At 42.9% G+C, this 14,798-nt stretch overlaps 1 protein-coding gene across 9 annotated transcripts in view; it reads left to right on the top strand.

Annotated features, from left to right (window-relative positions):
• EFR3A (EFR3 homolog A) overlaps positions 1-14,798 on the top strand; it is a 189,989-nt gene that overhangs the window by 83,659 nt on the left and 91,532 nt on the right. For all 9 annotated transcript variants that reach the window (XM_073330119.2, XM_073330113.2, XM_073330112.2 and 6 more), the window contains one exon: positions 1,881-2,002. In XM_073330119.2, the coding sequence (XP_073186220.1) occupies positions 1,881-2,002 (122 nt within the window). The remainder of the gene's footprint in view (positions 1-1,880; positions 2,003-14,798) is intronic.

Here is a 14,798-nt window from a genome sequence, read left to right as displayed (position 1 = left end):
TAGATGTGGCATCAAGAGCTTTTTCTCCGGTCTGACCTGTTCCATTCCTTTTTTAAACCAATATTTTTATGTAAGCAACTAAATTTGTGGGGGTCTGTTATCTCCTGAGGCTTCTTCAGCATCTCTCTCTAGTGCAAAAGCCATACAAATATCATCTGGGTCACATCACTCACATGTTCTTTTGAGTCAAGAACTCTTCTTTGTTGTAGCAAATGTTGATTTTTATAGCCAGTAATTGTATAGCATTGTATAGGATAAAAACACTGTCAACCCTACTCAGTGAGGCTACTAATGGATTTGATAGTTTAGTGTTTGAAAGTTGCAAATAACATTAGGTAACATTCAGCATTATCCTGTATCATTTATGAATGTTTTTTACTTTTATAATGTTCAAAGCATTTTGTGCAAACCATGAGGCATTAGGGAAATTCTGCTTAAGTCTGTGAATTTTTGTGAATTGAATGCTGCTTGTTAATTTCTGTTTCAAATGCTACTGAGCAATAGGAGATGCCATTATTTGGTACACAGTTTAGATAGACTGTTCAACCTGGCAAGCAGCTTTGTGAGGTTGTTTGATGGGTAGATGCCTTTTTTCCCCAAAAAATGTTATGATACAACACTTTGTTTCAATTTTACATGTTCACGCGCCACAAGGTATGCTCTATTTCATGCAATTGCATTTAGATCACTTTGAAATAATGCAGCTGCTAATGGAACAGCTTTTGAAAATAAAATGTACTGCAGTTTAACCTTCTTTTATTAGGATAAAACAGTGTTGCCAACTCTCGTGATTTTTTTTGTGTGGTGAATCTTATGACATTTGATATATTTAAACCCCTACTAGCTGGATTCAAGAGATGGTATGACAATCTCAGCTTTCATTTTAATTTTTTTCTAACCTTCATCGTTACAGAGAAAAGGTTAGAAATGTGAAGCTGGTGCATCCTAAAGCCTCAAACTTAACCAGACTGCAGATAAAAAGAACCCAACATTTATTACTTTGGCTTAAAACTCATGACTCTTTTGTATCATGTTTTTTTGGGCTGGACATGTGTTTAAATGCTCAAGGTTGGCAATACTGACTTCACACGGTTGGAGAGGAAGAGTCCTCTAGGATCTCCCATGGATATTCACTCTTTCAAAGGAAATATTTGTGACTGTCCTTATTCTAGCTGTTGAGGGTTAACGCAGTTCCTTTTACAGCCTGCCAGTGTTGCTCCATGTAAACCAAAGTGAATCACCTGTGGCAACATGAGGTCTCTACTTCCCCCCCCCCCCACCTCGAGGCTCTGATCTCATGGCCTACACAATGCCTTTGGCCTCTGCTGGCCTGGAGAACAGGCTTGTGAACAAAACTGATCACTTTTGTATAGCTTTTTGACCTACCATTAGATTGCAAGACCAGCTGTCTTGGTCTTCACAGATTTTATAAAATAGTGTAAAATTACATCAGAACACTTAAAAAAAAATCCATTAGCTAAGCACATTAATCCAAATGAAGAAAAAATCAGTTAGGATCTATAGTCCAACTGCAAACCAGTTTTCTGAGCAGGGCTGATATTTTTCTGGGGAACCTTAGGGCAAGGCCTATTTACTTTCTCCCCACCTTGCGTGTTTCCTTTTTGTTTTACTAGAGTAACCAAATAAATTAGGATAAATTATTAATTTTGCTCTTATTGTGCAACAATATTCTACACTGCATTGCAACATGAGGATTCTTTTTTCTGTTTAATGTTTACCAAGTCAAATATTTAAAAATTGAACAGCCACTTTTGAAAGTTCTGGAGTTAGAAACTAAAAAGCCATCTAGTTCTCTTTTTGGAAACTTTTGTTACAAAGAGTTTTCTAACCATGCTTTTTTTTTTTTTTTTGTCCCCTAGTTTGTCAAATTTGCCAACATTGAGGAAGACACCCCTTCATATCACAGACGCTATGACTTTTTTGTTTCTCGATTTAGTGCCATGTGTCATTCCTGTCACAGTGATCCAGAAACACGAACTGAGTAAGTGCCCGTTTATATTGTATTGCTATGTACTCTGTTAAAAACTAAAGCAGAAGAGAAGTATACAATTGTTGTAACATTCGGTGATCATTCAAGGAAATAACATTAGAACCTGTACAATATTTCAGGAAAATAGGCCTCATACTACAAGTCTTACTCAGTTAAAACTCTCAGTGTAGTTAAGTTTTATTTGAACAAGGGCTGCAAGATTGCATCATATATATTAAGGGACACAGGGCCAAGCCTACAACCATATGAGTCGCATGAGAAGTCAGTGGCGCTACTCACATGAGCAGGGTTACTCATGTGCAAGTGTGTGTATGATTGGGCTTGTAAATGGTAAACAGGAAAAAAGTGCTGTTTGCTATGTCCGTTATTCATCCATTCTCATTATGCTTTTTAAACAGAGTGTATTTACAGATGTACACAGTGTGCTATTGTGCAAGACTCTAAGGAGATGTCTACACTGCAATCGGAAGTGTGGTTACAGCACATATAAGCATACACAAGCTAGTGAAGCTGCATCCGAGTGAGCTAGCCACCTGAGTAAGAACCCAGGGTCCCAGGCAGGCTTGAATAACCCACGCCAAAGCCCATGCTACCTAGCTATTGGTACTAGAGCTAGCTAGATTAAAACTCGCTCAGGAATGCCTACACAAGCTGCAGTTAGACCTCCTGATTGAAGTATAAGCATACCCTTGGACTCCTAACTTCTTCAAGAACTAGTATGTTGTTGATTACACTTCCTTCAGCACTTATCTACTGCCAGGGCTGTCCTTGGTTGGCGGTGGGGCCCGAGACAAATCCACCTGCTGCTCTCCTCGCCATCCACCTGCTTGCCTCCTCACCCCCCTGCCAACTGCTCACCTCCCCGCTAGTCTCCTCGCTATCTATCCAGTGTGCGCTTCCCCCCCGCCTGCCCGCCATTCTCCTTGCTGTCCACCTGTTCGCCTTCTCACCTGCCTGCCCATCGCTCGCCTCCCTGCAGTCTGGCTGGTACCCTGCCCGACCACCACTCTCCTCCTTGCCACCTGCCTGCCTCCTTACCCCCCCACCCAACTGCCATTTGCCTCCCCATTCCCGTCCTCGCCCCGCCTGCTCACCTGTCTCCCACCTCACCTCCCCACTCGCCTCCTTATCTGAATATCTGAATAAATGGTGTCCAGATCATACATCAGTTGGGATGCGGGGCAAAGGGCTAAATATCGGGACAGTCCCATTTTTTATCGACATACAGGCCCCCCCCTACCCCCCCAAAGTGAAGGGCCTGGGGTGGTTGCCCTGATTCATTCTACCAAGGGATGGCTCTACCTACTGCTCTGTTGGAGACTGTTAAATCTCTTGGTGCAATCAACCACTTCCAGATGAACTCCTGTACCTCTTGGCTCCTTTGTCATACAAAGCATTGTCACTGACACCGTTATTAGTGCTTCTTGTGCCGAAGATTGTCAATGCTTCAGCCTCTCCCCTCCACACAACTGTCTCATTGATTTCAGCCACTTATGTAGGAGCCAAGTGACTGCAACAACTTGGACAAAGTTGAGCTAAAGGACACATCTGATGGAAGTACATATCCAGTACAAAGGAGCATCAATATTGTAGGGAGAGGGAGATGAATCAGACTTTTCCACAGTTTCCTCATTTTAAGTTAAGGTCAGTTCAGGAAATCTCCAAGGAATACAACTGAAATATACCTGGGCCTGAAACACTTATGCAAAAAGATTGCCTTACACTGTTTACCCAGCCGCTGAATGTGACAGACACTGCATGCTGCTGCCTTTGTCTCAAAGGCAAATGAATAGTGTCACAGAATGTTGTCTTTCTCTGTCCCATACTTGAAATAAAATTCCCAAGAAGGGAAATCAATTCCATCTGTGAAATAAGCTTATAGAAATATAATTCCCAATGAAGAAAAAAAATCCCAAATAAACATTGCTCTGTATGTGTTATGAATCCTATATGTAATATTATACTAGTCTTACTAGGGTTATATAGTTCATGAGGCTTGGCCATCTGAAAGTGATAATCTAGTGAATGGTAAAAACGCTTTGTATTTTACATACTGTAGTACCTTGCATACAAGAATCTAAAGACATTTTAATTTAACCTCTTAACATCTCTGTAAGAGGTAAATATTACTTCTGTTTTCATACAAAGCTACTGAGGCAGAGATTAAGTGAGTCACCCATGGTCATACAGGAATTCTGTGGCAGAGCCAGGAATGGACCCCAAATCTCCTGACTGTATCCTATGCTTTAGCTGTAATGTCCTCCTTTGTTCCTGGAGGAAATGGTCCAACATTGCTGCATCCACAGTCTTTCTCTGAGTACACTTATTACTGTAGTGGATAACAAGAAAATGAGACTTGGGAGATGAAATGGGGCAAAGTAAAAATTTTTTTATTTTTTTTAATATTTGTACAATTAGAATAAAATAACATTCTCTTTCCTGGCTGAAAGCAGAAACTGCTGTTCCACATGACTTGGTGTTAACTCCATCCAGACTCCTGCACTACTTAGAATGGGTCTTTTAAGAGGTCCCTTTGCAGGAACAACTGAGAGACTGCTGATTGTTGGATTAAGGGAAAGAGGGAAGGATTTGGGAATTGTGAATCGCTGGGGAAGGGTTTGCTAGAAGACGGTGGTATATGGGTGCTTTATGGCCCTCTCCCCCCTCTATTCTTCAGTGACATCACCCATGATGAATGACCCTTTTGTTTCTTTTTCTGATTCCATGACCCTTTCTGTCTTGTCTTCTGTGAAGCCCCCAGCACACTTTAGGACCTCATTAAATATTGTATAGAGGCTTGTTTACCTAAGCATCTGGCCTGGGTCAGTGTCATAGGCATATAGTTCCTGTGGTCCCCATCTTTCCTATTGGTGAGAGTTGCATAAAGGCTGGGGTGGGAATAATTAAGGAATAGTGGGGTAGTTGATTTATATTATCCACACCTATGGTAATAAGTAGGCAGGCCATTTGTCCGGTTTTAAGCCAACCAGTCCGTTTATTTGGTTGGTTTGTTTGGTAAAGTTTGATGTCCTGTCTGGTACTGATATAAAACTGAATGTGGTTTTGTCCGATGTCATTGCAGATGCACGGAGGACACCATTTTGCAGAATGCATTGCTCCTCTCCAACCAACGTGGCTTCGTAGGCACTGTGCACGTGGGGTTACGCTGGTGGGGGTGAGGCAGCATGGTCTGCAAAATGGCATTTCCATGTGGCATAATGCCTGCAAGTTCACTCTGGTAGGGGCAGGGTGCTTTGCAAAATGGCATCCTCTCTGTGGTGTGGCGACACATGGATCATGCATGCAAGGTCATGCTGGCAGAGGTGCATCCACACCTTTCTAGAAGTTCATGCAGCTGAGCTGGATGTCCTGTATTTTGGGGATTTCAGTGGCATCCTACTAATAAATCACATTGTGGATGCATACTAAATGTGGTTTTGAGTGCTGTTAGACAGGAGGAGTGAATTTAGGGAATGAAAAGGGGAGAATCTTGCTAGAAGCCTAGGGTCAACCCTTTTCAAACTGGACTGGAGTGTCAATACTTGTGTACCCCTGCAGCACTCTGACATCTTTAAGGTGATCATCAGGGGTCAGCAATGCTATCGTGAGCTGGGGATACTGTGACTTGGAAAATGCACAGATTGACTAGCATATTCTTTGATAACTATATCTTACTGCCATTATTTAGTTCTTATTTTACCTGTTAAGATCAGATGATCATGGCACTTCCTTCTTTCAAATGAATAGATTTTTTTCTGTTTGTAACCATTCATCTTGCAATGAGCTTTTCTGTAATGTATGTGAAGTGTGAGCCTTTTGGAACCACCTTGAGACTGGTTTTAGGAGATGGAATTTAAGTAAAACTGGAGTCGTTGGGTTACCTGACTTGCAGTGCAAAGTAGTTTCACATGCAAAGTATCTTCCTAGGTTTGTTCAATCATAAAAAGCTAGTTCTGAGGCCACTATCTAGAACAAAATATGTTTAAACAGAAGTGGTAATAAGCTCTGCTCTGCATGTTTTCAGTATTTTTAAAATTCAAGTTATCTTTAATATATTTATCAAACATTTGTTTTTGATTATGAAAGTCCTGCTGTTTTAATAGGCCACATCCTTTAGTTTTCTTTGAATCAGACTCCAAAGTGGGTTTTAATGTGTACATTAGTCAAATAGAATGAAGTGCCTCATTGCCAAACAACAATTGTGAATTGTTCCATGCATCTTAATGGGGGGTTAACTCCAAGAGTCACTGGTGTCGAGTCGCACCACCCTACCAGAATGGCAGAGAAGAGTGTGGCAGGGCCTGGCCCACCCACCTAAGCAGTTTAATCTCTGCTGGTGAGATAAGTACCTGAGGCCTCTCTTGCCTCCTGAGAGAGGCCAGGGGGACCCATGTTGATACACCTGCTGCTTCTAAGGGGATCCCTGCTGCTACTCCAAGTTGGGGAAGAAGAGGGCGCTATGCTTCTGCCTCTGCTTCTCTGGAAGGGAATTGGGTAGACCTCTGCCACTGCATTTCCAAGAGGGAGATGAAGCTGTTTGAGTAATGGAGGAGGGGAAAGTCTAATATTGTGGTTTTCCTAGGGCACCAGGTTCCCTTTCAGTCCTGAGTAGTAGCCTTCTAACAAGTCTTCACTTACAAAGGAAATATTTAGTTTATATAAGTAATCAAAACCCTTTACTACTACAATAGTGCAAAAAGATATTATGGTACAAAATAAACTGTCTAAGCTTAGCTGAATTTTCAGTAGTGAACTTCCAAACAGTTACCTTTAGCCAGTTTCTCTAAAGTATAAACATCATGGTGATGAATTTTGTGTGTTAAAACTTAAATAGATATAGGAATGGATTTGCCAGCTTAACATAACACTTTCTGCTTTGTTTGGCAGGATCACTGTTAGTCCACTTTGTGTAGTGGGAGTATAAGCTGTGGTTAAGGATGGCATTTTGTATATAAATTAGTGTAATTTAGGGGCCAGCATGTCAATAGTGTAAAAACACTTTAATTCATAAAATGTAAGTATATTGTACTATGGATTTGTTTTTTAGTATTACATAAACACTACATTTTTTGGTCTTTAGCTCCCTCTAGTGAAATGTTCTCATTTGTTGTGTAAACTATGTATACGCATTATTGAAAATACTCAAACCCATTAGAATTTGTGACACCTTTTTTTATAGAATGTGATTTATAAATCGACTATATTGTTATCCCTTTTTCACACTAGAGGTTAGCCAAATTTTGGGCCCTGTGCGTTGTTTCTGTTAAGAGGAGGATGATGTGCTACCAGTGCTGCTGTCCGGGGCTTCGTTGTGCTTTCTCTCAGGTTCTCTGGTATTTCTGTTTCTTTCACAGATACGTGGCCTTCGTAAAATAATAGCCAGCTACGTGTTCCTTTGTTTTGGGTGTTGGTGTGCCTCTGTTTTGGGGTGAGAGGTCACTGTTGTTTCAGCTGCCAGGTTCCATAAGGGAGTGTAATGGCCTCCACATTTATTCTGAATGCAAGGTGGGTGTTACACCCACCAGCAAGGTTCATCCCAACCTATAACGATATTGATTTTTCCTTACTTTCATGCATTACATTGTTCAGCTTTCCTTCAACAGTAAAAATCCAAATTGTTGTTAAATATTTATATTAGTCAGCACTGGGTGGAGGCCTACTCTGCGAGGTATAGTACAGAAGACACTTTCTTTGCTTAGAGGAGTTTATAATGTAAGAAATAACTGAAATATTCATCTGAAAGCTATATATTTTTATTAAGGAAAGCATACTCACAGTGCATCTTTATGGGAGAACATGGGTCCCAGAAGCTTCAGTGGTTCATGGTCATTAAAAATAGTTAACACTTAAAGCACTTTGAGTTCTAAGTAAAAAGTGCCATATGAGTTGTAAAGATTAGCATTTGGTCTTAGTTTCCTTATCAACTTGGACAAGGTCATAAAGCATGCTGATCATAGAGATGGGTTTGGAACACGACTCTCTGGTAATTTCCAATCTTGTTCTTCGCACCAACAGGAACGGGGATAGGTCCTAGCTTTAAACTAGTGTGTATCCTAATACAGTTATCATAAGACTGCAGACTTTGACAAATCATGAAGTACTTCCAAATATCTAGTCTTTCTGAGACAAAACTAAGATGCAGAAGGATTTCAAGGTTAGCATACATTTGATATGCTTACAATATTCAGATGTAAATCTAGCCCCCTTTTTGGCGTGTTGTACGAGATCTCTTCTAGTGGAAGCTGCGACTTTCTCCTATGCAGGAACTATGCCAGAAGATGGAACACAACATTCCTTCAGCACAACAAAAGCCTTAGCTTCATGGGGCTTTCCTGCATAACAGTGACAGTAAGGATATGAGGGCTGGGCTTATGGTGCTGCTGTATAGATCCACTGGCCTTTTTCCTCCCACATAGTGCTGGAATAAGTAGCTCTTCTCCCACCGTGATCAGAGGGGAAGTATACCTTCCTCCCAGCCTTCAGGGGCAGGATTTTGATCTTAAAGAATTTCCATTTTTCATGTGTAAGTTTCCTGTCAGCCTGAAGTAACTCTGAATCGATCCAATTCAGTTTACAATATCATTGTGAAAGTGACTTCTCAAAAGGCTGGGATTTTTTTTTTTTTTTTATTGAAAGCTTAAATTCTGCAGAACTCCACTTTCCAGGACAAGTTTCCTACTCATGTTGGCAAATGAGCTAGCAATTTTTTCAGGACATTAAACAGTATAACTCAGATTCTCAATCTCCAAATTGATTCTTAGGGTATGTCTACACTACGGAATAAGGTCGAATTTATAGAAGTCGTTTTTTTAGAAATCGGTTTTATGTATTCGAGTGTGTGTGTGTCCCCACAGAAAATGCTCTAAGTGCATTAACTCGGCGGAGTGCTTCCACAGTACCGAGGCTAGAGTCGACTTCCGGAGCGTTGCACTGTGGATAGCTATCCCACAGTTCCCGCAGTCTCCGCTGCCCATTGGAATTCTGGGTTGAGATCCCAATGTCTGATGGGGCTAAAACATTGTCGGGGGTGGTTCTGGGTACATATCGTCAGGCCCCCGTTCCCTCCCTCCCTCCGTGAAAGCAAGGGCAGACAATCGTTTCGCGCCTTTTTTCCTGAGTTACCTGTGCAGACGCCATACCACGGCAAGCATGGAGCCCGCTCAGGTAACCATCACCGTATGTCTTCTGGGTGCTGGCAGATGCAGTACGGCATTGCTACACAGTAGCAGCAACCCATTGCCTTCTGGCAGCAGACGGTACAGTACGACTGGTAGCCGTCCTCGTCATGTCCGAGGTGCTCCTGGCCACGTCGGCTGGGAGTGCCTGGGCAGACATGGGCGCAGGGACTAAATTTGGAGTGACTTGACCAGGTCATTCTCTTTAGTCCTGCAGTCAGTCCTATTGAACTGTCTTATGGTGAGCAGGCAGGCGATACGGATTGCTAGCAGTCCTATTGCATCATCTTCTGCCGGGCAGGCAAGAGATGAGGGTGGCTAGCAGTTCTACTGCACCATCTTCTGCTGAGCAGCCATGAGATGTGGATGGCATGCAGTCCTTCTGCACTGTCTGCTGCCAGCCAAAGATGTAAAAGATAGATGGAGTGGATCAAAACAAGAAATAGACCAGATTTGTTTTGTACTCATTTGCCTCCTCCCCTGTCTAGGGGACTCATTCCTCTAGGTCACACTGCAGTCACTCACAGAGAAGGTGCAGCGAGGTAAATCTAGCCATGTATCAATCAGAGGCCAGGCTAACCTCCTTGTTCCAATAAGAACAATAACTTAGGTGCACCATTTCTTATTGGAACCCTCCGTGAAGTCCTGCCTGAAATACTCCTTGATGTAAAGCCACCCCCTTCGTTGATTTTAGCTGAAGCCAACCCTGTAAGCCGTGTCATCAGTCGCCCCTCCCTCCGTCAGAGCAACGGCAGACGATCGTTCCGCACCTTTTTTCTGTGCGGACGCCATACCAAGGCAAGCATGGAGGCCGCTCAGCTCACTTTGGCAATTAGGAGCACATTAAACACCACATGCATTATACAGCAGTATATGCAGCACCAGAACCTGGCAAAGTGATACCGGGCGAGGGGGCGACATCAGCGCGGTCACGTGAGTGATCAGGACATGGACACAGATTTCTCTGAAAGCATGGGCCCTGCCAATGCATGCATCATGGTGCTAATGGGGCAGGTTCATGCTGTGGAACGCCGATTGTGGGCTCAGGAAACAAGCACAGACTGGTGGGACCACATAGTGTTGCAGGTCTGGGACGATTCCCAGTGGCTGCGAAACTTTCGCATGCGTAAGGGCACTTTCATGGAACTTTGTGACTTGCTTTTCCCTGCCCTGAGGCGCATGAATACTAAGATGAGAGCAGCCCTCACAGTTGAGAAGCGAGTGGCAATAGCCCTGTGGAAGTTTGCAACACCAGACAGCTACCGGTCAGTTGGGAATCAATTTGGAGTGGGCAAATCTACTGTTGGGGCTGCTGTGATGCAAGTAGCCAACGCAATCAAAGATCTGCTGATATCAAGGGTAGTGACCATGGGAAATGTGCAGGTCATAGTGGATGGCTTTGCTGCAATGGGATTCCCTAACTGTGGTGGGGCCATAGACGGATCCCATATCCCTATCTTGGTGCCGGAGCACCAAGCCGCCGAGTACATAAACCACAAGGGGTACTTTTCAATAGTGCTGCAAGCTCTGGTGGATCACAAGGGACGTTTCACCAACATCAACATGGGATGGCCGGGAAAGGTGCATGACGCTCGCATCTTCAGGAACTCTGGTCTGTTTCAAAAGCTGCAGGAAGGGACTTTCTTCCCAGACCAGAAAATAACTGTTGGGGATGTTGAAATGCCTATATGTATCCTTGGGGACCCAGCCTACCCCTTAATGCCATGGCTCATGAAGCCATACACAGGCAGCCTGGACAGTAGTCAGGAGCTGTTCAACTACAGGCTGAGCAAGTGCAGAATGGTGGTAGAATGTGCATTTGGACGTTTAAAGGCGCGCTGGTGCAGTTTACTGACTTGGTTAGACCTCAGCGAAACCAATATTCCCACTGTTATTACTGCTTGCTGTGTGCTCCACAATATCTGTGAGAGTAAGGGGGAGATGTTTATGGCGGGGTGGGAGATTGAGGCAAATCGCCTAGCTGCTGGTTACGCGCAGCCAGACACCAGGGCAGTTAGAAGAGCACAGGAGGGCGCGGTACGCATCAGAGAAGCTTTGAAAACCAGTTTCATGACTGGCCAGGCTACGGTGTGAAAGTTCTGTTTGTTTCTCCTTGATGAAACCCCCCGCCCCTTGGTTCACTCTACTTCCCTGTAAGCTAACCACCCTCCCCTCCTCCCTTCAATCACCACTTGCAGAGGCAATAAAGTCATTGTTGCTTCACATTCATGCATTCTTTATTCATTCATCACACAAATAGGGGGATGACTACCAAAGTAGCTCAGGAGGGATGGTGGAGGAGGGAAGGAAAATGCTACACAGCACTTTAAAATTTATTGAATGCTAGCCTTCTTTTTTTTGGGCAATCCTCTGTGGCGGAGTGGCTGGTTGGCCGGTGGCCCCCCCACCGCGTTCTTGGGCGTCTGGGTGTGGAGGCTATGGAACTTGGGGAGGAGGGCAGTTGGTTACACAGGGCCTGTAGTGGCAGTCTGTGCTCCAGCTGCCTTTGCTACAGCTCAACCATACACTGGAGCATACTGGTTTGGTCCTCCAGCAGCCTCAGCATTGAATCCTGCCTCCTCTCATCACGCTGCCACCACATTTGAGCTTCAGCCCTCTCTTCATCCCGCCACCTCTCCTCCCGGTCATTTTGTGCTTTCCTGCACTCTAACATTATTTGCCTCCACGCATTCGTCTGTGCTCTGTCAGTGTGGGAGGACAGCATGAGCTCGGAGAACATTTCATCTCGAGTGTGTTTTTTTTTCTTTCTAAGCTTCACTAGCCTCTGGGAAGGAGAAGATCCTGTGATCATTGAAACACATGCAGCTGGTGGAGAAAAAAAAAGGGACAGTGGTATTTAAAAAGACACATTTTATAAAACAGTGGCTACACTCTTTCAGGGTAAACCTTGCTGTTAACCTTACATACATAGCACATGTGCTTTCGTTACAAGGTCGCATTTTGCCTCCTTCCACTGCGTGGCTACCCCCTCAACCTGCCCCCCCCTCCCTGTGGCTAATAGCGGGGAACATTTCTGTTTAGCCACAGGCAAACAGCCCAGCAGGAATGGGCTCCTCTGAGTATCCCCTGAAGAAAAGCACTCTATTTCAACCAGGTGACCATGAATTATATCTCTCTCCTGAGGATAACACAGAGAGATAAAGAACAGATGTTGTTTGAATGCCAGCAAACATACACTGCAATGCTTTGTTGTACAATGTTTCCCGAGTACGTGTTACTGGCCTGGAGTGGTAAAGTGTCCTACTGTGAAGGACGCAATAAGGCTGCCCTCCCCAGAAACCTTTTGCAAAGGCTTTGGGAGTACATCCAGGAGAGCCGCGAATGCCAGGGCAAAGTAATCCTTTCACATGCTTACTTTTAAACCATGTATAGTATTTTAAAAGGTACACTCACTGGAGGTCCCTTCTCCACCTGCTGGGTCCAGGAGGCAGCCTTGGGTGGGCTCGGGGGGTACTGGCTCCAGGTCCAGGGTGAGAAACAGTTCCTGGCTGTCGGGAAAACCGGTTTCTCCGCTTGCTTGCTTTGAGCTATCTACAACCTCATCATCATCATCTTCTTCTTCGTCCCCAAAACCTACTTCCGTATTGCCTCCATCTCCATTGAAGGAGTCAAACATTGAAGGAGACGGGTGCAGGTTTACATCGATTTAATGCTGCTAAATTCGACCTAAAGTTCTAGTGTAGACCAGGGCTTAGGGTAAGATTGAAAAAACCTGTCTGTACAGAAATCTTAAGCTTGGTTCTCATCATCTCCTTCATAAAAAAAAAAAAAAAAAGAGAGAGATAATCATAGGAGTTAACACGAAATTTACCATTGGGATGGACAGTGAAGTCACTCTAGATGAACAAGTCTTCACTATGTAAAATTTAAAAGTACCCTTTGATAGGGGTGATTATTGGTACAACCACTACATGAGCAAAACTTGATTGAACACCAAAGATGTATAACTGAGAATTAAAGGAGCATTCTTGATTTAAGTCATGCTACTTTCCTGTAAAGAATAATAAACATCTCCCTTCAAAAATGTTAATGTTATAGATGACACTATGTGACTGAAACTCTTGCTATGATGGAATATTAAAATGCAGTGCACTTTAACTGTAATTCCTAGACTTCTTAAAATTGGAATTACAAGACTGCGCTATACTTCTAAAGTAATAAACGTGCATTTCTCTAGCTATTTGAAATGCATCCCAATCACTTGCACATGCGGCCTCTACCTCTTATATTAACCTATAACTCCTAGAAACAGGTTTAGTTTCTGGTACCGAATCCTAATTAGACCTACAATAGATTATTCAGAATCGTAGCCCCCTTATTTTCCTGTAACTGTGTTCCTAGTGAATAATGTGGCATTTATGAAGTAAAGCTTGGAATATTTTAGTTTAGTTTAGCAACTGTAATGTGACTGACAGTTAGCTTAGAGAAGTAAGAATCAAGGCCAGTGACAGTATTCCTTTGTGCTGAAATTAAGATTTAAAATTGCTTTAAAGGAGTGATAAAATCTTTATTTTAAAAAGTCCTATTATGCTAAATCTTCTGACCTCTTATAACTAGGTGTGTCTTGTCTCGAAATATATGTGTAAAAAAAAAAAAAAGAAAAGCCATTGCCACCTCAACCATATTTAATATTTATCAGTTCAACACCACAGATATGAACCTTTTCTGTATAAGGTTGTTTTTTTACATAGTTTCTTCTGAACTACACCTGTATTTATACTTATGGATTAGGAATGTAAAAATGTAACCGGTTAACCAATAAGCCTGATGCTTATCGTTTTCTGTTAATGATTAAATTCCACCCGGGGTCCCAGCTGGCAGCCGCCTGTGCCAGGCATTTTGTGCCAGAATCCCTGAGTGCGGGGCTGGCAGCAGAGCCCCGCCTGAAACGTGGGGGCGCTGCAGCACCCCCCGCATAAATAGTTCCCCGGTTAAATGTTTAACTGTGTAACCGATAGAATTTTAATCGGTTACATGGTTATTGTTTTTACATCACTCTTATGGATACTGTATAAATGGCTGTAATTAATAGGACTAAGTTTTCAGTAGAGGTCAGAACATATCAGTTTGTATTTTTTTGCAGTCAGCATTTTTGGTGTATTTGGTTTATAAATACAGATTGAAGTGCCCTTTTGTATTTCATGTTTAACTTTTATTCATTGATCAAGATACATGTAACTATTCTAGCAGTTTAGGCTGTCTTCCCTTTTCTGGCTTACTTCTGTCATTTCTAATCATTCTTGTAGATCTCAACCTGCAAAAATCTTGAAAGATTAGCTCCTTCTTTTTTGTAAGCCATGCACTTGGTGCTTTAAGAGGCAGTCTGTACAGTTGAACAATTTTATATATTTGCAAGTGTGCCTGAAGATCCATATCAGTATAACTTTTAAAGGCCATATATTGTCCTCATGTGTGCATGCATTGCTTCCATCAATGTCAGTAGGAGCTTTTTAGAGTAACGGCCGTTCATTCGCAAAAAGAAAAGGAGTACTTGTGGCACCTTAGAGACTAACCAAAGTCTACACTTTCCACAGTATGCATCCGATGAAGTGAGCTGTAGCTCACGAAAGCTTATGCTCAGATAAATTGGT

The sequence above is a fragment of the Lepidochelys kempii genome, chromosome 2 (assembly GCF_965140285.1).
Source record: "Lepidochelys kempii isolate rLepKem1 chromosome 2, rLepKem1.hap1, whole genome shotgun sequence".
In the NCBI taxonomy this organism is placed as follows: domain Eukaryota; kingdom Metazoa; phylum Chordata; order Testudines; family Cheloniidae; genus Lepidochelys; species Lepidochelys kempii.
The sequence above is the reverse complement of the archived record's forward strand: the minus strand, read 5'-3'. Positions and strand labels throughout refer to the sequence as shown.